Source organism: Taurulus bubalis, assembly GCF_910589615.1.
Source record: "Taurulus bubalis genome assembly, chromosome: 3".
Classification (NCBI taxonomy): domain Eukaryota; kingdom Metazoa; phylum Chordata; class Actinopteri; order Perciformes; family Cottidae; genus Taurulus; species Taurulus bubalis.
Genome location: NC_136591.1, coordinates 41,437,039 through 41,461,070, shown reverse-complemented (window position 1 = coordinate 41,461,070; position 24,032 = coordinate 41,437,039). Strand labels below are relative to the sequence as shown.

General features: G+C 42.8%; 2 protein-coding genes and 1 long non-coding RNA gene across 3 annotated transcripts in view; 1 reads left to right on the top strand and 2 right to left on the bottom strand.

The window, feature by feature from the left end:
* Positions 1–997: 997 nt before the first annotated feature.
* On the bottom strand, positions 998–3,715 carry LOC306733846. Its single transcript, XR_013770957.1, has 3 exons — positions 3,207–3,715; positions 2,017–2,112; positions 998–1,089 (listed from the first exon to the last, which is right to left on the bottom strand). It is a non-coding gene; the product is annotated as an uncharacterized lncRNA (long non-coding RNA).
* A 4,712-nt stretch (positions 3,716–8,427) lies between these two features.
* LOC306734511 (FHF complex subunit HOOK-interacting protein 1A-like) lies at positions 8,428–21,213 on the bottom strand (the record flags this gene model as incomplete). Its single annotated transcript, XM_079215868.1, has 16 exons — positions 8,428–8,636; positions 9,279–9,399; positions 9,495–9,673; positions 10,169–11,424; positions 12,065–12,176; positions 12,260–12,432; positions 14,181–14,260; positions 14,334–14,501; positions 14,793–14,879; positions 15,292–15,348; positions 15,593–15,694; positions 17,642–17,753; positions 17,851–18,013; positions 19,124–19,345; positions 19,424–19,610; positions 21,109–21,213. 16 exons carry the CDS (start codon positions 21,211–21,213, stop codon positions 8,428–8,430), a joined length of 3,333 nt encoding a protein of 1,110 aa, XP_079071994.1.
* Positions 21,214–21,236: 23 nt separating this feature from the next.
* LOC306734510 (uncharacterized protein) overlaps positions 21,237–24,032 on the top strand; it is a gene marked incomplete at both ends in the record, with an annotated part of 16,658 nt that continues 13,862 nt past the window's right edge. The window contains one exon of the mRNA XM_079215867.1: positions 21,237–21,249. Within this exon, the coding sequence (XP_079071993.1) occupies positions 21,237–21,249 (13 nt within the window). The remainder of the gene's footprint in view (positions 21,250–24,032) is intronic.

Genomic DNA, 24,032 nt, shown 5'->3' with positions numbered 1-24,032 from the left:
CTGCAGAAGACGATTAGAAGCTTCACAAAACTGACCGGCTGACGGCGTTGCAAACATCGACGTGTTGGTGACCACGAACAGGTTTTAATGTGCTGCTTTTTCATGGTGGGTCCCGCGTTTAAACTGTGGAGGTGTGCTATAGAGGAACGACCACGTACTCAAGTAAAGGTAGCAACATATATATATATATATATATATATATATATATATATATATATATATATATATATATATATATATATATGTTGTCATTTATAATCAATATGTCACGTCTCGTTATGCAGAACCGCCCATTTAAAAACAATATGTATATATATATATATATATTATTATATGTTAAATACTTTATATTATTATAATAAAAACATCCGTTGAATATATGTTATTATTAATCTAATCAAAGTAACTAAACAATCAGGCAAATGTGCTGAATTAAATACGCAATGTTTCCCTCTGAGATGTAGTGGAGTCAATTAAAGTACTAGTGACTAGAAATTGTTCAGCTATTAAATGGATTTAGTTACTTTCCACCGCTGTTGTACTGTTTCTTAGTTATTTTAAGTTTTTAAAGTACAGGGATAGTGTTTGCGATCATTTAAGCTCAATTTAAATGTGCGGTATTTCAGGAAAATATAACTTTTTTGTTTAATTTCCAACGTCCCAGTGATGATCACCCATTAAAACCTGCCTGAGAACAACTGGTCACCAGTATTTATTTGTCTATTTTTCTCAGAGAAAGAAAAAGAAAGAGCGTTGAATCATTTCTTACACATTAAATAAAGTCTATACTTGTGTTGGCCTCTGCAGTAATGAGAAGATAACTTCAGCTCCCACCAAGCTGATTCTTTCGTTTCAATGTCGAGAGTTTATGAAGTTGGTTTCAGGATGGTCACACCCTACGGGATGACTGGTTCAGGTCGCCGGCGGCTGTTACCGTTGAGAGTGTTGGGTCGGTTGCATTGGCTGATGTCTGACTCTGAGGGGACGAGGAGGCCGCCGTGGTGCCGCTGGTTTTGTTCTGAGTGTCATCTGTTAACGGGGTCACCTGACGGGTCACCTGACGGGTCACCTGACGGGTCACCTGAGGATCTGTATTCGATATGACACACAGAATCAGACTCTGAGGACACGTCCTCTCACGCAACACCAATACAGCACAGACACAGGATGTGGTGGGCGGCAGTGCAGAGCCCACCGTGATGCGCGATACAACACAGCACATCAAGTCACAACCAGACGTATCGGACGACACATTCACAATTTAGGACTGGGCACGACAAAACATGGTGGTTCCCAAAGTGGTCAAGGACTGATTCCAAGCCTTGAGGTCAGCATTTTGTCCATGGTTTTTGTCGTTTTTAAGGTCGTTGCCATTTAGTTTTTTTGTCGCCATCTTATTTTTTTTGCTGTTGCCATCTTGTTTTTTTACTGTTGCCATCTATTTTTTTTGCTGTTGCCATCTTGTTTTTTTACTGTTGCCATCTTGTTTTTTTAGACTGTTGCCATCTATTTTTTTTACTGTTGCCATCTATTTTTTTTGCTGTTGCCATCTATTTTTTTTGCTGTTGCCATCTTGTTTTTTTACTGTTGCCATCTTGTTTTTTTAGACTGTTGCCATCTATTTTTTTTACTGTTGCCATCTATTTTTTGCTGTGGCCAACTGTTTTTTTAGACCTTCGCCATCTTAGTTTTTTGCTGCCACCATCTTGTATTTTTGCTGTTGGCATCTTTTTTTTTTAGGCTGTTGCCTTCTGGGTTAATGGCCTTCGCCATCTTAGTTTTTTTGCTTTCGCCATCAGTTTTTTTGGTCGTCGCCATCGTGGTGAGGCGGTGGAGCCACTTGTACTTGTTCATCTCACTTTAATACAGTTTTATCAGATAAAAACAAGGCATAAAACATCCAAATTAACCTCACAATCAGCGTGCTGATACTGCTAATTTAAAACACTTTGGGAACCACTGCAATACAGAACCATACATGACAGACACAACTAAACCTGATCCACAATAAATCACTTGTTTTGGAGTCCGTCGTCAACGTGGTTTCCTCCTCGACACCTGGAGGAGCCGTAGTTCCATTCTGTCCTCTGGAAATTGAAGAAATTGCGAGAACTGAAACAGAAAGAAAGAATGATGAGGTAGAAACATAAAACCCAAAAGTGTGACTTAAAGACGATGCTTTACTTTGTAGGGCAGACCTTTTTATTCATATTAATGATCCAAAATGCTGGCGAAGGTAAGCTAAAGGAGCTCGTGTCAGCTCTGCATGTTGGCAGGTAAACTGTTGAAGGTCATAGTTTTACTTCACAGATCTGCTGCTGCAACAAGTTTTCACACGTGGGAAAGCAGACAAACGTTGAAGTGGAAGTGTGAGCAGTGAAGTGAAAGAAACGCAGAACAAAAGACAGATCAGGAGAATAATATATCTACACTTTATTCCATCTACTTTCACCTTTGACCTGTTCTGTCGGTTGCTTGGTGATCATCTAGTGACGTCATCAGATTTATTTAATATGAAATGTTTTATGCCCCATATTTGCACGCAACATACTTAATATGTCCTCACTGTCTCATGTTTCACAAACGGGATTAATATGATGAATTCATTCATTAATCATTGCTTGATGCCTCCCATCTTTTTCAAAATTGTATATATATTTCAAAGTTTTTAGGCTCATATTGAATAGGGAAGATCAATAAATTGGGTAATAATACCTGCATTATATTGCACATTTTAAGCAGATTAAATGAGGCTGTGCTGAAAGGTCAGGGAACATGAACCTTGAAGTAACATGTTTTGCTTTCTAATTTCTTGAAAATGTACTTTAAGTCACTTTTAGGTTTTATTTGATGTGATTACTTCCTGCATGCATCGCTCCCGCGTCCCTGAATGGACCTGAAGGTCATTCGAGGACATTCAAGTGTGCATTTGAGACTAAATCAAGGCCTTGAAAGTGTTGATAAATGAAAATGGACGGCAGTGGAAGCTTCTGTATTCGAGCCGATCAGCAGAGAAACCACGAGGCTTCTGCAGCGTCTGATTCAAAAAACAATCTGAACTCTGGAAAGCTTTTCAATATTTTGGATTGCGAGTGAGCGCACATTCAGCTTGAACCAATAAATCACCGTTTCTCTTTGTGTACGACTTCCCTCTGAAAAGCAACAACAGCGAACAAGAGTTTAAAGTCTAAAGGATCTGAACTCACCGAGGAAGCAGAGGCGACTCCACGACTTCATCGTGGGATGAAATGTACTTCTCTCTCAAGATATCTTCTTAAAGATGGTGGATCAGCATCAGCAGGGCGGAGAGTCCTTTCTCTTTATTCTGTTCTTTTTTCCACAAACTTTTCCTCTTCCTCTGCTCTCACTTCGTTGTGAGCTTTGTGATCTCTCTCTCTTACTCGCTCTCTCTCTGTCTCTTCTCTCTCTCTATGTCTCTCTCTCTCTCTTGTCTCTCTCTCTCTTTACTGTCGCTCTCCCTCTCTCTTCTCTCTCTCTCTATCCTCTTCTATCTCTCTCTGTCACTCTCTCTTTTCCACCTCTCTCTCACACTCTCTAGTCTCTCTCTTGTCTTTCTCCCTCTCGCTCTCCCCTTCTCTCTCTCTCTCTCTCTCTCTCTCTCCCTCTTCTCTCTCTCTCTCTCTCTCTCTCTCTCTCTCTCTTCTCTCCCTATATATTAGCGGTCCACATACTTTTGCTCATGCATCTCGTTCCCTTTCACCCTTCTTCCTCTTGTGTCTGGTACTTTCCACCTACACTGTAGTTTTTCTCTCTACCCTAACCTTTCTTTGTTTCAACATCTAGACCCTTATTCTCTCTCTCTCTCTCTCTCTCTCTCTCTCTCTCTCCCCCCCTTCATCTCTCTCGGTATCTGTCATCTGTATTCAGGAACTGAGTAATCAACCACAGTGCTAGCTACCGATTGACACCGGATGCTCGCTCAGTGCTTGGCTTCCCACCTCAGCAGCACACCAGTGGAACCTCATAACTAATCCTCCCGTTGTCACGTTATGAGCAGCAACACAGACCAACGGCACCATGGCAACCATGCGCCTAAAAGCTTCCTCAAGAAGCTATTGAAAAACAGCTTTTGGTGCTCAGCTGTATTCATTTATTTTGAAGATTTCACTGATTTCAGATCAGTCTAAGGATTTCTTACTTATCTAGAAGTTGAGAAAATGATCTAAAATTAATCTAGGTTTCACATAAGATGTGACGTCGACAGCAGCACCAGTGGAAATACTTTAGTTTGTTAAAAATGTCAGATTGGGTGGAAGAAGTACAATTATGTGAAGTGAAAGCAGCAATACCACCAAACAAACTTTCACCAGGAGACCGCTGTTCTAGCTCTGATCCTGTGTGGGATCCGTACGCTTGTTATGCTGTTGTACGCAAACTGTGACCTTACATAACAATGACTTAAAATAATGTTGTGAGGTAAGAACCATAACAATGAAGTACACTTATTAATTAGCTCCAGTACGCAAAAGTACAACAAAAAACTTGAGAAATATATCAGAGATTATATCAAACTTTATTGGTCAAACATTTTTTAATTGTAGTTACTTTACAATGTAAATCAGCGGCTAATTAAAAGATATTGTGCAGCATCATCTGCATATATAGACATCGTGATTACTCCAGCTAACAATCCTGTGTATTCACGATATCTAGCATGATATGAAATGCTATTTCAAGATGCTAACACCAACAGAACCAACAGAACGTAGCCCAGGCGGAGTGTGTGGAGGGCAGCTGTGGAGGAGGAAGAAGGGCCCTTGGTGGTGTCACCGTCTCCAACAGCAGTGTCAGTCACAGCTCCCATCAATGAAACGCCTTTTGCATCTGTAAGTAGAGAGAGGCGACAGGTGAGCCTTATTCAAATGTAATGACATGAGTTACACAACATTTTATGAATGAGTTAAAGGCCCAGTTACACCAGAAAGTGGCACAGCAAGGTTTGCCCATAATTGGCTCTAGGAGCTGGTAAGCTAACAGCTAACGGTAAGGTAGCGGCTAACGCACCAGCAAGCTAGTACAATGCTATTTAATGACGAGCTTTGTTTCTTTTCTGTTCTTTTGTTCTCAGAGTTGTACCTGATTTCATTAGAGAAAGAGTTGCTGAAGGGGGATCTAGGTGCTCTCCAAGCCAGCCAGCTAAATAATACTGATTGGTGCAACGCTAATATGCTACGATAGCTTCCTCCGTTCAGAAACCTCAGCTCAAATTCATGTGGCAAATTAAATGTATGGTTGTTGTAGTTTGTGCTATTTGAAGAACGGCTCACACCTCCTGCCGGACGAGAACGTAGTTACTGGAGAATTCGGCAAAAACACAGTTTTCTTTTACGTCCAGTAGCAAGATTTTTTTAAAGAATTCTCGCTTTCTTTGTGACTGTGATTGCACCAAACAAACTATTATGGTTAAAAGTCAGGCATTTAAAATACAATCTCAAATCTCAACGTTGGTCAAATTACGTCCTGCATTAATTGGCTGGTTGTTGGATAGCCCTTGTATTACAGTAGGATAAAGAAAAAGGTGAGATCAGATGTTGTTTCATTGTGAATGAGCAAACAGGTGTTTGACTTCAACTTTACCAGAGAAAGAGTTTTAGGGGTGAAGATTAACCGATATGTCTGTCAAACATAGCGCTTTAGCTCTTTTCTTTGGCTTGAAGAGTTGGACGGATCGGCTAACGTTAGTTATTATAGCGTGAACATGAAAGAGTGATCATAGACCAGAGGAGGTACCTGAGGAAGAAAGAGAGTCATTTTGAAAGATCCACAGTGGCGTGAGCGTCGAAAGGTTTTCAGGTATGAATAGGTCGAAGCTTGATTCCCCGCTTCCAGAGTCCTCCTCGTCATCGTAGTCCTCGTCGCCATCGTCTTCCCTCGATAGCGTGGCTGCAGCGCCTGCTAAGAGCAATGCAACTTTGTTCAAATTGACCCCTTTAATTCAGAGCATGTCTGCTTACGACCGCTCGTCACAGGGAGAATAAGTTGTTACGCAAGTTGTGAAAATGGACATTTCCAGAGTACCAGTAGAGAAAAAGAAGCATTTTTATTTTAGATTAAAGATAAATGCAATGGTACGTTTTTTCCAGAACATAAATCTGAATGTTTATGGTGATGTAAGAGCTGCTGAAGTGGAGATTTGTGGATCAGAGTCTGAGAACAAACTCATGGAGAGAAAGCGTCCTTTAAAGAGAAGTTTAGTTACATGACCTCATAGATATCAGCATGAAACTTCACCACTTCATCACTGACTTTAAGAGGATTTGTTGTGTTACAAGTTTTATGACATGTTATGTTTATGAGGCATTATGTAATGGGAACCTTTAGTGAATTTAGGAGAAATCTACAGACACAAACACACAAAGTAGTAAAATAAAAGTTTTCTTTCCACTAAAGAAAACATGATAGGGAAGAGAAACATCTCAAGCAGTGAATGAACTGGTTACTGGTTCACTGTTTGTAAACAGATGTAAGTCAAAGAGCCAAAGCTTGTGTTTTATTCACATAACAAACTGACAGAAATACGAAGGGATGAAGGGATGAAGGGAAGAAGGGAAGAAGGGAAGAAGGGATGAAGGGATGAAGGGAAGAAGGGATGAAGGGATGAAGAAAAGTTGGAATGGTCCATCCTGACTGGATGTGCATCGTAAAAGAGGTCCAGACTCGAATAACATCCTCACGTGACTGTGAAGCAGAGACGCAGGTCGGACTCACCAACAACCCACATCAGCAGGTAAACCTTCATCATCACCATCATCGCCATCATCGCCTCCCGTCCTCTTCTTCTTCTTCTTCTTCTCCTCCAAACGTTGTGAAAAACACCAAAGTGTGCCGCGTCTCTGCCGTTGCCTGAGCGTACGGCCTGCTTACGACACAGGAAGTCGCTCACCACAGCTTCTTGAAGAAGATCAGCTGACTGAGAGATACTGAGAACCCACAACTAATAATGCTAATACCACACGGCGGAAATACTGCAAGTGTGCAACATGCACAACTTGCAACTAAAGATATTACAGTAAATATCTATATCAGTAAAATGTACTTCAAGTACTCAAAGTAAAAGTAGTGATTGAGCCGTAACATGTTTGTTTTCTTCTATTATATCTGATGTGTATGTTGCATGTTATTAACTAGTTTAATCTACATTAATGCATCATCTTCTATGAGGTCCTCTCATGTTTGAGAAAGAAGAAGAAGGACAAACACACTGCAAGATGTTCTCTGAAAATCACATTGTCAAAATCAGTTTTATTAATACATCTTTTTTACATCATTTTGGCAACAATTTATTCCAAAAGCAGAGACGAGACGGTGAAGAGAAGCACGCCGTGCTTCACCAGCAGGTGGCAGCACCCGCTCACAGCAGGGCATCCCATAACGCCTGGCTGGCCCGTGGGTGAAGGCTGCACTTGCATCAAATTCGGCAAAAGCAGTCGCTGTGTAACTTTTTAGAAGATAAAGTATTTTTCCGTTGCATTTGCTGAATGAACTCCGATGTCCCACTGGACCTGAACGCAGCACAGGCGAACGCCAGAGGAGCGTGACACCTTTTTATTATTCAGGTGAAAGAGGACCAACAAATAAATAAATCGCACACTGTACACTAAAAACAATGAAATGCACATTGATGCAAATGAGAATCTGATGATTGCGTAATAATTTAGATCCATCTCATTTTTGCCTCTTCGTTTCTTGCAAAGGTAAGGCTTTAACATCATCATTACTGTGTGTGTGTGTGTGTGTGTGTGTGTGTGTGTGTGTGTGTGTGTGTGTGTGTGTGTGTGTGTGTGTGTGTGAGAGATGCTATGCATCCCTTTTCATCTTTTTCAGTTTAAGTATTAAAACTTCATTACATCCGGTTCAAAAATCAGCCTTTAAGAAAAGAAATGGTTTGAAACCCGTGCCGACGGTTACTGGACTCAAGGTTCAAGGTGAAGCCTTGTGTCTGAAGACGCACAACAACACAACAGGAGGGACAAACAAACAGATGAACGACTGGAGAGCTTCTCTAAAAAACACAAACAGTTCTTTAACTTAAAGGGCCGGTGTGTTTCATTTAAATGAGGGATTGAGTTGAGCAGGTAAAGGAGTTTCCTTTACAAACGTGACCTTTTGAATGACTGGTTTGCCTCTAAACGTTAACTATTGACTCTCCAAACCTTGAACCCGAGCATCACACTGGTATGAGGCTCATTTAAAATCAAACTAAATCATGATAAAACTCTTAAATAACCAACATTTCTGTGCAAAGATTTTCAGAAAGCTATTTGCACGGATCCCCATCAAGAGAACGTCTCTTCAAAATATAATAAATATTCAAGTGCTGCTAGGAATATAAACATACTGTACATATTTACACTATCCACAGTGATACGTTCGTGTTGCATGTTTTGTGCTTGGCAGTTTCTCTGATTATTTCCAGGTGAGTCGCTCCTCCGCGGTGCATTCAGGTGCGACGCTGTGCTCCTGGGCGACGGCGGCCAGCTCCTTCAGGAACTCGGCGAACAGGACGATGGCGAACACTCGGCTCTTGGCTTGAGGCGGGATGGGCGGGCAGGCCGGCAGCGCGGCGAGAGGAGGCGGGGCCAGGACGAGGTCGCCGGCCCGAGACCGGAGGCACTCTGGGACGCAAACGGGGGCAGAAACACAGAGCGGACGCCATGTTTTAGATCACCAGACTTGAAACTAGAGATTGATGTTTACAATGTTTACTGAGGGAATAAGTCAAGAGAGAAGTAGATTAATTTATATAGACTTCTATACAACCAAAGGAGTCGCACCCTGGTGGTCATGAGAGATAATGCAGCTTTAACACATGAAGCATAAACTTCTATACAACCAGAGGAGTCACAGTCACCCCCTGGTGGTCAGCAGAGAGAATGCAGATTTTACACATTAAGCATAGACTTCTATACAACCAGAGGAGTCGCCCCCTGGTGGTCAGTAGAGAGAATGCAGCTTTAACATGAACCATATACTTCTATACAACCAGAGGAGTCACAGTCACCCCCTGGTGGTCAGCAGAGAGAATGTAGCTTTGACACATTAAGCATAAACTTCTATACAACCAGAGGAGACTATAATATTTAACGTACACAGAATAAGATCTTATCTAATTATTTAAAGCAAAATAACACATTTCCCATAATAAACACATTAATACTACCTCTAATGCACTACTGCAGTTGTGTGTGTAGTAGTGTGTGTGTGTGTGTGTGTGTGTGTGTGTGTGTGTGTGTGTGTGTGTGTGTGTGTCCATTAACCTCTGAACTTGCTGTCTTGGTCTTTGGCCAACAGGAACCTCCAGGCCTGGGTGACCAGGGCAGGGAAGTCTGGCCTGGCCGCCACGTAGCGCTCAATCTGAGCGTGCACCGACAGCAACACCTACGGGAATAAAAGTGTCCGCGTCGTTATCATGCAGAGGCCTGAAGCGTTGGCATCAGACGCACACGCCGTGTGTGTGTGTGTGTGTGTGTTACCTGGTGCAGTGTGCGTACGTTGGGCTGGTCGTGGGCGTCGTTGCCGAGCAGGAAGGATCTCAGAAGAGGTTGCGGGTACGACGCCAGCTGGGCCAGGATGCCCGTCACCAGCAGGTTCACGGCGATGGAGTTTTCCAGCAGGTTCTCGAGCCGGGACAACAGCACGCTGATGAACGGACCTGGTGCATGATGGGAAACTACAGGTTGGTGAACCAATAAAAAGGAAAGTGAATATTTAGTAATGACGCGTTTTTGAACCGATAGGACCCGACAGCTCTGACATCTAACTTAAATTGTTTTGTTTAATATTATATTTCCCTCTTATCTACTTTATGTATTCTTCTTTAAGTCACTGTTTTTGTGTGGGTGGTCTCCAAAAAAATAGTGTTCGGTTGAACTTGGCTCCACCCCCTTGTGTCACATCGGAATATAAAATAACAAGATGGCGACTGCCAAAATGCCGAAGTCGAGGCTTCAAAGTGGCAGTCTACAAAATAATGGGCGACTCCACGGTGACGACATTCAAGATTAGATTTAAGATTTACTCTGAACATATATTTTGTCAATTTTGGTTATTAAGTATTCCGTAATTATGAACTAAAAGCCCCTTTAAGGTTTCCCTAGATTCTCTACTCACTCCAACTTCCTATTCAGCCGTGGGTGAAAACACAGACCTGTAAAGGGAACGCCGTGCCTCCTGCTGCCTTTCTCACTGCCACTCATCCTTTCCTCTTCCTCTTCCTCCATCGCCTCCTCCTCTCCCTCTCCCTCCTCCCCATCATCCCACGAGGAGCTAAAAACCTCCTCCTCCTCTTCCAGTTTCTGCCTCAGCGCTCGCACCCGCCTCCTGAATGTGCCGATGTCGTTTGTGACGTCGTCGCAGTCTGGCTCCGCCCCTAAAAAGAGCATGAGCTCGTGGTACCGGGACAGGAAGTCGTCGTTGTTGGCGAGACTCGGAGACTTTGTGTCGGCCACCAGAGGGTCACGTGGCTCCGACTCGGAGTGGCCGTTGGGTAAAGTCACTGAACGTGGCGTGGGGCGTTGTGTGCTCGCCGTGTGATTGACAGACGCTTTGAAGCCACTCAGGTCTCGCTCGAACATCTCTTCGTCTTCGTCTTCGTCGGCATCGTCACATTCGGCGATGGCGTGATTCTTGCCGGTGAAACCGTTGGTGAAAAGCTGACATCCTCCTTGTCCGTCCATCGAGTCCTCACTCCTCCTTCTCTTCACCTCCTTCACATAATCCTCACTCCGTCTCCTTTCCTCTTTCCCTTCGTCCTCGCTCCTCCTCCTCGTCGACATTATACTGTTAACCGTCTCTATGACGGTCTTCCCCGTCGTCGTCTCCATTGTCGTCGTCGCCATTGTTGTCGTAGCTGCTGAAACCTGCTGGTCGTTCGAGGTGCTCCCACGCGTCCGCCGATTTGCTGCCATGATTCGCTCCAAAATGGCCGCCTTTGTTTCCCTCTGGGCGACGAGATTGTAGACCAGAACATCGTCCTCGAACTCCGATTCCTCCACATAGGAGCCACGCACCAGCCTGGTGGCGGTGCGACGCATTTCTTGGATGTGTTGAGGTGTTGAGACGCACCCGTCGGCCTCCGCGGCCGCGCCGCCATTCGCTAGTGCCGCGTCCGTCAACGCCGGCGACGAGGGATCATCGTCTGCAAAGATGTCGTCCCACTCCAGCTCCAGGGCCGAGCTGGCTCGTCCGGCCTGGTTGCCGGTGTAGATGGTATCTGAGGAGGACGGCGTCGGGGAGAGGGCTGACGGCGGAGGAGGAGCGAAGAAGAAAGAGCAGATGGAGTCGCTCTTGACGCACCGTACGATCTCGTCCTCGTCTTCGATGTCGTAACCGGGTGTGTCCGATCGGTGGTCAGGAGGCGGAGGGTCGATCCCGTCGTACGTAGACGACCAGAGACGACATGCTCTGCAGATGAAAGGAAACTCATCAGGACTGAAGATGCTGGACAGGAAATAATCTCTTAAATAAGATGAAGGATTGTCCGCTACCACGTCGCTATCTACACCGGGAAGTGTACGTGTTTTTGTCTTTCAACCCTTTCACAGTGTTTTCAAGTGAATTGTTACTTTTTTGCTAAATATTGTTATGCATTTGGTTGTAAATTTGGCATCCTGCAGCTGACGTCGTACCCGCACTTCTGGTTTAAAAAAAACAAGATACGGACAGCGGAAAAAAACAAGATGGCGACAACCAAAAATCAAGATGGCAATGGACAAAAAACAAGATGGCGGTGACCAAAAACCAAAATGATAGTTACCAAAATGAATAACTCAAGGCCTTAAAATGGCAGTACACAAACCAATGGGTGATATCACGGTTGATACCTCCACCTCTGATATAAAGACTGTGATTAAAAAAAAATATATATACCAAAAGATGCCCAGATGATGTCACTAAAGTCAACGTTTCCTACTTCACTGGTCTGATGTGGAATCACTTTACTCTCTGGAATGAAACCAGAGAGTAAAGTATGACCAAGAGTATGAAATACAAAGTAGTGCAGATTGATCTGTAATCCCCGCAGAGCAGGTGAGGACGCACTAACCTGAGGGCGGCGGCGATGGCTTGGCGGGCGTCCCAGAGGTAGTGCAGGTAGTTTACGTCCATCAGGAAGTCTGAGCCCCGGCAGTAACCGACGCTGTCTGACACCGACAGGTCTGACGCAGGCAGAGAGGTCAAAGTCAGTGCGGGTACCAGGCGTTAGGACCGTATTTACACCAGCGCGTCAGAGGATACCGACCTGCTCCTCTGGGCCAGTGGATGTGCTCCGAGCGTGAGGCGATGCTGAGGAGGTTCCCGGGACACCAGGAGGGCATGAGGAGCAGGAAGGAGGCGGCGCCGGAGGAGCAACAGTCCCTCCGCCTCACGGACGAGCGCTGCTTCCCGCTCAGGTGGCTGCAGGGAATCAGATACCTGAGGACATCAGGACAGCAGAAAGTCTCTACATCTTCCGCCGGAAACTAAAAACACATCCTTTTCGACGACTACTTGAATAAAGAAAGTAGCACCTTAGTAGCGCTTAAATGTCACTTACTTATAGAACTTTAGTAGCACTTTAGTTGCACCTTAGTAGCACTTTTGTAGCACTTACATTACACTTACTTATATAACTTTAGTAGCACTTTAGTATCACCTTAGTAGAACCTTAATAGCACTTTAGTAACACTTTAGTAGCACTTTAGTAGCACTTAAGTAGCACTTTAGTAACACTTTAGTAGCACTTTAGTAGCACCTTAGTAGCACTTTTGTAGCACTTCAGTAGCACTTACATTACACTTACTTATATAACTTTAGTAGCACTTTAGTAGCACCTTAGTAGCACTTCAGTAGTACTTACATTACACTTACTTATAACTTTAGTAGCATCTTAGTAGCACTTTAGGAGCACTTTAGTAGCACCTTAGTAGCACTTTAGTAGCACCTTAGTAGCACTTTAGTAGCACTTTACTAGCACTTTAGTAACACTTTAGTAGCACCTTAGTAACACTTTAGTAACACTTTAGTAGAACTTTAGTAGCACTTTAGTAGAACTTTAGTAGCACCTTAGTAACACTTTAGTAGAACTTTAGTAACACTTTAGTAGCACCTTAGTAACACTTTAGTAACACTTTAGTAGAACTTTAGTAGCACTTTAGTAGCACTTTAGTAACACTTTAGTAGCACTTTAGTAACACTTTAGTAGCACTTTAGTAGAACTTTAGTAGCACCTTAGTAACACTTTAGTAGAACTTTAGTAACACTTTAGTAGCACCTTAGTAACACTTTAGTAACACTTTAGTAGAACTTTAGTAGCACTTTAGTAGCACTTTAGTAACACTTTAGTAGCACTTTAGTAGAACTTTAGTAGCACCTTAGTAACACTTTAGTAGAACTTTAGTAGCACTTTAGTAACACTTTAGTAGCACCGTAGTAACACTTTAGTAACACTTTAGTAGCACTTTAGTAGAACTTTAGTAACACTTTAGTAGAACTTTAGTAGCACTTTAGTAACACTTTAGTAACACTTTAGTAGAACTTTAGTAGCACTTTAGTAACACTTTAGTAGCACCTTAGTAACACTTTAGTAACACTTTAGTAGAACTTTAGTAGCACTTTAGTAGAACTTTAGTAGCACTTTAGTAACACTTTAGTAACACTTTAGTAGCACTTTAGTAACACTTTAGTAGCACCTTAGTAACACTTTAGTAACACTTTAGTAGAACTTTAGTAGCACTTTAGTAGAACTTTAGTAGAACTTTAGTAGCACTTTAGTAGCACTTTAGTAACACTTTAGTAGCACCTTAGTAACACTTTAGTAACACTTTAGTAGCGCTTTAGTAGAACTTTAGTAGTGCTTTAGTAGAACTTTAGTAGCACTTTAGTAGAACTTTAGTAGCACCTTAGTAGCACTTTAATAGCACTTAAATGCCACTTACTGACAGCACTTTTGGAGTTTAACTTTCTTTAATCTTTCTTGAATAAATTGTACTTTCTTGATTCTTGTTGTTCTGAGTTTGTACTCATGGTTGATTAAGTCGCTTTGGATAAAAGCATCAGCTAAATTAAATGTAACGTAAAAGACACATGGGCACCGCTCAGTCTGGTCAGCTGGTCTGATGCATGCGTTTCACTTCTTCAGGTGAACCGACACAGTGCTTGTCTTCAGGTTCAGGTAGACTCACCTGAACACCAGCTGCAGCATGACGTCCTCACAGAAGAGACCAATCAGAGTCCGGAACAGAGCCAGCGACACCGTGCCCAGCTGGAGGACACGGCAAAGCGGTCAGCGCTGCGTCTTACAGATCACAGGTGATGATGAAGAGGAAGAGCGTTACCTGGAAGGGCGTGTTGACCCGGCTGACCAGCGTGTCCAGGATGTGCACGTTGTCGTGCGCGTGCAGCAGGATGAAGGACAGGAAGCTCTGCAGGAGGGCGGGCTCAGAGATGGAGCGCAGGAACAGGTCCAGGTAGGCCGTGGTGGTCATCACCTCCTCCACCGTCAGCTGCGGCGAGGGCGTCGGCAGGAAGGGAACAAGGAAGTGAGTCAAAGCCGTGTCACGTGACCGAATCCTGTTTAAAGAGGTCTAAAGTGTGATTTGTTTTGCTTTTATTGTGAAACTCTTGACACTGAAACAGGAAGCTGTTCCTGTTTCAACCCAAGCTTCCCGTTTCTTTTTACCAATGATCTCTTTTCCGCTCAGTTGAGCCACTGAACATCGTTTTGTTTCCTCCGTCTATTTCACCAAACTACGTCAGTTAGTAAAGAGGACTTCCTTCAAAATAAAAGCTCGTACCTTGTGCAGGGCCGGAGCCAGGACCGGCACCAGGAAGCCGTTGTAGATGTAACCCAGCAGCTGAGACCGGATGGAGGGGTGAGCGACCTGAGAGGTGGACAGAGGGCAATCATCGTGTGTGTGTGTGTGTGTGTGTGTGTGTGTGCGCGTGTGTGAGTGTGTGTGTTTGTGTGTGTGTGTGTGTGTGTGTGCGCGTGTGTGAGTGTGTGTGTTTGTGTGTGTGTGCATGCGTGTTAGTGTGCGTGTGTGAGTGTGTGAGTGTGTGTGTTTGTGTGTGTGTGTGTGTGAGTGTGTGTGTGTGCGCATGTGTGAGTGTGTGTGTTTGTGTGTGTGTGAGTGTGTGTGTGTGTGTGTGTGTGTGTGCGTGTTAGTGTGCGCGTGTGTGAGTGTGCGTGCATGTGTGAGTGTGTGTGTGTGAGTGTGCGTGTGTGTGTGTGTTTGTGTGTGTGTGCATGCGTGTTAGTGTGCGTGTGTGAGTGTGTGAGTGTGTGTGTAATACCTTGGTAACGGCGCTGCAGAAGTCCAGGGAGTGCAGGAAGTGGACGAGCGCTGGAACCTGTGGATCCAAACACCAGGAAGGAGTGACGTCATCCATCAATCAATTTCATTTTTTAACGCACTCGTTCATTCATAATTCGTATTGATTAATTTGTGTAATGAGTTAAAAACGCACACTATTGTTGTTATTTTTTATATTGGATTTGTATATTTTATTCTGTTGAGTATAAATGTGTTAATTTGATCCTGAAGAGTTATTTTTCATATATTTTATTCATTCATCCATTCATCGCCATGGTTACCTGCTGCCAGTCGGCCTGGTCCAGACTGTGCCAGTCGTCACTGTAAACCTGCAGCCGGGCCGGAAGAGACGAGTACAGACCGGACAGACCTGTGGCCAGCACCTGCAAACACACACACACACACACACACACACACACACACACACACACACACACACACACACACACACACACACACACACATACAGGAAGTGTTTCATTGATGTGTCAATTCACTTAAGATAAATCAAGCGCATTAATAGTTAGTTTGTTCACGTCTGCACAGTGAGTGGGTGGTTAGCTTAGCTTAGCATGAGCTAGCAGCGTCCAATATGGTTTCAACTCATGAAGCAATAAGATATGACATGTTGCTCCCTGAGCTCCAGAGCTGCTGGCCATGGTGACCTTTGGACAGAGCTAGGCTAGCTGTTTCCAGAATGTATGCTACGCTAAACTAACCGACTGTATTGACAGTAAGAAAGAAGAGCGGAACCAATCTTCTTGCGTTGAAGCAAATATGTGTAATTCCCCAAAACGCTAACAACTATTCCTTCCATAAAAGAGAGGGAATAAGAAGGGAAGCAAAGCAACATAAACAACAACAGCAGCAGCTGCTGCAGTCTTGAGGCTGCTAACATTCGGGCAACCGTCCAATCACGTGCAGACGTCCTAATCCCTCTCCGTGTACGAGCCAACCTCACCCTGATTTACTAATCTGCTCTCTGCATAAAGATTGAGGTCAGAGTGTGTTTACATGGATTTAAATCTGACACACACACACACACACCTACACACACACACACACACACACACACACACACACACACACACACACACACACACACACACACACACACACACAGTAAAAGCAGAAACTAGCGGTGATGGAAGCAGAATTCAGTAAATGAAGAACAAAAGTAAAGAAAAACATGCTTTTTATCTTTCAATATTGATGTATATCTATAATACATTATACATTCATTCTGAAGCCTTTGTGCTAATTAGCACATGATAGCATTCTAACATGCTAAACTTCCAATCGTTAGCATTTAGCTCAAAGTACTGTGAAGTAAGGCAGCCTGATTGAGAAGCTGCAGCCTGTGAATCTAGTGTGAATCCTGGAGATTGTGTTATTTTATTTCATTCTTATTTTCTATTATTATTATTATTATTATTATTATTATTAATTGGTTGAAGTTTAAAGTTAGTTGTTTGTTATTTATTGTCATGTTAACAGCTACAGGGAAGTCATTATAAATATGTAAAAGTAGAAATGTGACAATAAGACATGAAATAGTACAGAAGGTACATATTGGGATGCAATATCTATAAAATGTATAATATATATATATATTTGTTCATGTTAATAGTTTTTTTGTATTGTTTTGCATATTTGTCTTTGCTTTCTCTACAGTTGTACCGTATTTCATAAAATCTGTATTACTTTTACTTCCCTTAAGTTAAATCAGGGTTCAGACTATTTTGCTTTTCCATATTTTTTCTCCCCTCTCTCTCTCTCTCTCTCTCTCTCTCTCTCTCTCTCTCTCTCTCTCTCTCTCTCTCTCTCTCTCTCTAAGGAGTCAGTATGAGCTCATTAGTTTATTACATAACGCGTGATAATGAGATTACAATGCAGAGGGGAGATGAATGAATAAAGGAACCAAAACAGCTACAAACTCATTTAAACAGCCAGCTCATTCATAAAAAAGAACTAAAGTAAATCTGTATGAAGGCTCTTAGCGTAAAAAGCCGTTTCATTCCGTTAACCCCGAGAATTACACGTCCTCGTGTCAGGAGGAGAATTGAACTGTTGCTCTCTTTCTCTGCAGGAATGTGGAGATTAAACCCAGTTGAGCTCAGCCAATGTGTGTCTATATATTATAAAATATATATATATATATATATGTGTGTATACATATTACATCGACGGCTCTAACACCTCGGTAGCTCAGAATCCTAAAGGTCGAGCATCACGTCCAACACATCCTCAACACTTCCAGACAAAGTGACGAAGGACGCAAAACTATCCGAGCTCGGGTATCGACGGTTCAGTTCTAGTTGTGCACTTACGGGACAGAAGTACGTGTTCTCGGCGATGTGCCGGGCGACTCGGGGGTCTGAGGCCGACAGAGACATGATGAGCAGCAGAGCGTCTCTGGCCTGCTGACCGACCGAACCCTGTCTGAGCCAGAGAGAGGACAGAGGGGCAGTTTCCCTGTGCATCCGTATGCATACTTCTAAATATATATATATATATATATGTACACATATGTGTGTACCTGTGTGTGTATGGTATGAGCAGAGAGAAGAGCAGGAAGTTGGCGGCTCCCTGGTCCTCACTGGTGTGGAAGAACAGCTCCAGCACTGAGGGATCTTTGACCAGAGCGACACACAGCTGGTTCAACAGGAGGACAAGCTCCGCCTCCACCACGCCGCCGCTGTCTGGAGAGAGGGGGAGGTGATTACCCGCCCAGGTAACTGCTCACACATCTCACCAGCTACACCTGCGGCATTTGAAACCGCTTCCTCATTAACCGCTTCAAGCTGATTACATGCATTTAGACAGTTGAACCGACTCCAATGTGTTTAAACTGATTAGTTAGGGAGAAGAGAAGGAAATCCACGACGGCTGTCTGTGAGTAAAGTAAAGATCGGATTAGTTAAAGGGAAATATAACACATTTGCAAACATTCGGGGCTCATTTATGGAGTTTCTGGAGGGGGGAGATTGTGTTGCAACCCTGTAGTCTATCGTTTCCCCTTTTTCTTTTGGTCCTTTCTTTTCTTTCTTCTCTCACTGGTCACATTTAAGGAATGTGGGAGCATTCTACTTGTGGGGTGTAATCTGTATCTATCTGTGCATGTACATATCTGTCACCCTCCACTGTTCTTGTTTTGTTTTCTGTTGAGGAACAGTCAGTAACGCCTAACAAAAAAAACATGCAACTGTTATCTTTATTTGAAATGCCTATATGTACTTTTTTTGAGTGTGCCTTGTTCTGTCTTGTGTTTGTTTGTGTATTGTGCAAAACACAATACAAATATTTGTCAAAATAAAGAAGTAAAGATCGGAAAGATGTCTGTGTGGCAGCGTGACGAAGAAAGGTCTTGTTTTTAATTCAATTTTAAAGGAACTTATTTTGACAACAAATCAAACAAAAAAATCAGACAAAAGAGAATATAACATATTAATAGTGGCAAATAGTTAATATCGAAATACATATTTTTCTTATGAGAGAAAGTGCATTGAGTAGGGCGCGTTGGTCTATGACCGCAATGAGACTAAAGTTTAAAATGTTCTTGAAGTCTGGAGAAATCTCACGGTCGCAGAAGACTCCAGGAAGTCGCTGTTTTAACGACATTGTTACTTAGTGAGCTTTGAACAGGGCCAGGCTAGCTGTTTCCCCCTGTTTCCAGTCTTTGTGCTAAGCTAACCAGCTAGTGGCTCCAAAGACGTATGTAACGGGCCGTTATGAGAGCGGTACAGTAGCTATACATTCTAAAAATAATAAACGTAATAAACGTGAGCGTAGTTTCCCCACCACCAACTCACCGGTTCCAGCTCCGGCGCAGGAGGCCAGCAGCATCATGAGCGGCCGTAGAACCGGTTTGTGGTGCAGCAGAGGCTGCCTGGCCTGAGACAGAAGCATCTGGTACATCCTGAGCTGCTCCAGCTTCATGTCCTCCGTGAACTGTCTCCTCAGGCTCCACAGGAACAGCCTCTCCATCACGCCCTCCACCACCACAAACTCCAGGATGGGACCCATCGCTCCGCCTGTGCCAGACAGGCGTGAGACCAAAATGCAATCCGACGCAGTGGCGGGATGACACATTTTCTACTTGGCGCTCTTACCTTGGCCCGCCTCTTCCTCCATCAGCAGGAAGAGCATGTGTTCCACGTAGTTCTGGACGGCGCTGGCCTCGTCGGCCGGAATGGGGCCGAGGCGTAGCGCTCCGCTGCCGCCGCCGTGACCGGAGAGGAAGCTCAAGGCGCCGGTGACGCTGCGACCCGGCTCGTGTTTCTCCAGGATCTTCACCACCTGCAGGGAGGCGGGAGTTTCAGTGTGTTTTTTAAGTGTTTTTAACCACAACGAAAAGTTTCTACTCTTTGTCTGAGCAGGAAAAGTTGGTGGATCTTTAAAACGCAACATGATGCATTGGAAACCCACTAAGCAGGTGGATGATTACGTACAAACAAAGAGCTGAAAACATCAGACGTGTGGAGCGATGAGGAGACGGCAACCTTCCTGACATTGATACATACAACAAACAACATATTCCCAACATGTCTTCAGCCCCTGCTTCTGCCATGGTCACTCGAATGGAACCCAACTGGGTGGAAACGTGACCTCTGAAACTAGAGGGCATGTTAAAAGGTTCTGAGGTGCTGTTTCTATTACGTCCACTAGGGGCGAGGAACTCTTGCAATGTTGAAGAGAACAAGGAAAACCTTGAATGTAAAGAGTCAACGAATTGTTTTCTAACAATTGCGATAAGATCCTTGTCACCGTGTGTTTTCTGTTCATTAAAGGTAATTGTAACATTTTAATGGGCAAATAAATTCTTATTCAGCGCTCGCTGATGGCGACGGACAGAAGCCAAGAGGCTGACGCTCAAAAACCAAGATGGTGACGGACCAAAACCAAGATGGCGATGATTAAAAATCAAGATGACGACAATCAAAAAAAACAAGCTGGACAATCAAAAACCAAGATGGCGACAGCCAAAAACCAAGATGGCGGTTAGCCAAAAACCAAGCTGGACAATCAAAAACCAAGATGGCGGTTAGCCAAAAACCAAGATGGTGATGATAAAAAACCAAGATGGTGATGATAAAAAACCAATATGACGAAGGCCAAAAACCAAGATGGCGAAGGTCAAAAACCAAGATGGTGATGATAAAAAACCAAGATGACGAAGGCCAAAAACCAAGATGGCGAAGGTCAAAAACCAAGATGGCGATGGCCAAAACCAAGATATCGAAGGCAAAAAAACAAAATGGTGATGATAAAAAACAAGATAACAATCAGACTTATAAACTTAATTCATCGCTATAATAAATGTAAGATAGATTGCTGTGGGAGGGATGAATACATGAATGAAAGAGAGAGACACAGAAGAATGTAATTCACTGTCTGGACTTGTGTTAACCTTTGACCTCAGCTACTTCAGACAAGGACCACACACACACACACACGCACACACACACACACACACACACACACACACACACACACACAGACATGGAGTGTGTGTGGGTTTTCTTGGCGGCCGTAGAGAGAGGCTTGTCTCTAAATGGATCCTGTGTTTAAGGGCCAAAGTCTGGGTCAGTAATGCGCACACACACACACACACACACACACACACACACACACACACACACACACACACACACACACACACACACACTGTGTTTGCCAACCATTATGAGGACAACAGGACAGACTGAAGACACTGAGGGACAGAAGAGATTTGAGATTTGAGTTTTTTCTGCCGGATTGATTGATTAGCTGATTGATTAGTAGATGAATTGATTACCTGTGACCAGTGGTTCTTGAACACGATCATGCAGGTCTCGGGGTCCACCCCTCTCAGCGTGAGAGACTTCCTCCGGTTGCCCCCGACAACCACAGAGGCCATCATTTTGATTGGCAGGTGGTTATAGCATGTTCCAGATCAGTGAGTGGGCTGGAGGCTGGACCGGGGAGAGGGGGCATTAGCCGGCTCTCTCAGCCCAGGATCAGGCTCTTTTCCTGGCTTGGCGTGGCAGCTGCTGGCCTGCAGAAGGTGGAGGTGGAGAGAGTGGACACTTCTTTTGTATTATTCCTTCTAATTACCAAGGTTATGATCCTTTAAAAGCACTGAAATCTACAAGCACATGACACCCACACTCTTGTTTGGATTCAGCGTGACTTAAACTCTGAGTGTGTCATAATATCTGATGTACGTTATTAATAAACCATGAATCCTCCGAGAAATCATAGCAAAATAACTGCTTTTACAGGCAGAACTTCGTCACGTTTGAAAGTGTTCTTCAGTATCAAAATAATTTAGTGCAGAGCAAAACACAGCCAGTCATCTGATCGTCACACAGAGCCTCTCTCTCTCTCTCTCTCTCTCTCTCTCTCTCTCTCTCTCTCTCTCTCTCTCTCTCTCTCTCTCTCTCTCTCTCTCTCTCTCTCTCTCGAGGCCCGGAACAGGAAGTGAGGGTCGTCAGCAGCAAAGTGCAAACGGGAAACGCATCCCGAGTCCCACCCAGAGTGTTTCCTCAGGACATTCCAAGAATTCCTACAGAGCTCTCAAAGAAACCTCAAGATCACTGAAGAACACAACTGTAAAGAACACTATATTACAGAACACTATATTACAGAACACTATATTACAGAATACTACTGTAAAGAACACTATATTACAGAACACTATATTACAGAACACTATATTACAGAATACTACTGTAAAGAACACTATATTACAGAATACTATATTACAGAATACTACTGTAAAGAACACTATATTACAGAATACTACTGTAAAGAACACTATATTACAGAATACTACTGTAAAGAACACTATATTACAGAACACTATATTACAGAATACTACTGTAAAGAACACTATATTACAGAATACTACTGTAAAGAACACTATATTACAGAATACTATATTACAGAATACTACTGTAAAGAACACTATATTACAGAATACTACTGTAAAGAACACTATATTACAGAACACTACTGTAGAGAACACTGTATTACAGAACACTATATTACAGAATACTACTGTAAAGAACACTATATTACAGAATACTATATTACAGAATACTACTGTAAAGAACACTATATTACAGAATACTACTGTAAAGAACACTATATTACAGAACACTATATTACAGAACACTATATTACAGAATACTACTGTAAAGAACACTATATTACAGAACAATACTGTAAAGAACACGATATTACAGAACACTGCTGTAAAGAACACTATATTACAGAACACTATACTACAGAACACTGCTGTGAAGAACACTATATTACAGAACACTATATTACAGAACACTGCTGTAAAGAACACTATATTACAGAACACTATATTACAGAACACTGCTGTAAAGAACACTATATTACAGAACACTATATTACAGAACACTGCTGTGAAGAACACTATATTACAGAACACTATATTACAGAACACTGCTGTAAAGAACACTATATTACAGAACACTATATTACAGAACACTGCTGTGAAGAACACTATATTACAGAACACTATATTACAGAACACTATATTACAGAACATTATATAACAGAACACTGCTGTGAAGAACACTATATTACAGAACACTATATTACAGAACATTATATAACAGAACACTGCTGTGAAGAACACTATATTACAGAACACTGCTGTGAAGAACACTATATTACAGAACACTATATTACAGAACACTATATTACAGAACATTATATTACAGAACACTATATTACAGAACACTATATTACAGAACATTATATAACAGAACACTGCTGTGAAGAACACTATATTACAGAACACTATATTACAGAACATTATATAACAGAACACTGCTGTGAAGAACACTATATTACAGAACACTGCTGTGAAGAACACTATATTACAGAACACTATATTACAGAACACTATATTACAGAACACTATATTACAGAACACTGCTGTGAAGAACACTATATTACAGAACACTATATTACAGAACACTGTATTACAGAACATTATATAACAGAACACTGCTGTGAAGAACACTGTATTACAGAACACTATATTACAGAACACTACATTACAGAACACTACTGTAAAGAACACTATATTACAGAACACTATATTACAGAACACTATATTACAGAACAATACTGTAAAGAACACTTCTGTAAAACTACTGGACCTCTGTGCTGCTGCTGATGGGACGACAAATCCATTCGTCACCATCTGGGTCTCTAATCTGTGTGTGTGTGTGTGTGTGTGTGTGTGTGTGTGTGTGTGTGTGTGTGTGTGTGTGTCCAATATCCTGTTTGGATCATCAGGTCATTAGTGCATCTTTTAGACGTAGTAGGAGTGAGGACGTTTTGGGGATTAGATTCAATAATTTCCAATATACTTATCGGCGTATGAAGTGTGTTAAGGTATTTGCTTCGGTGCGCTCAACAATGACACATAAAACAACCATGAAAGAGAGGGAGAAGTAATCTGTGATGTTTAATCCCAAACCACCACTGTGTGTGTGTGTGTGTGTGTGTGTGTGTGTTCACATGCCGTCACACACACACCAGGGATTAAACACACACACAGATGTTCTGACCTGTTTTTTTTTCAGGCATTTAGCTGATTGAGTTTTAAATCCATTCTGATGATGAAGCACCTGTCCCGTCCGCCGTGGGAATCAAACCTGCGACCTGTCGGTCACATGACGGACAGTCGGCTAG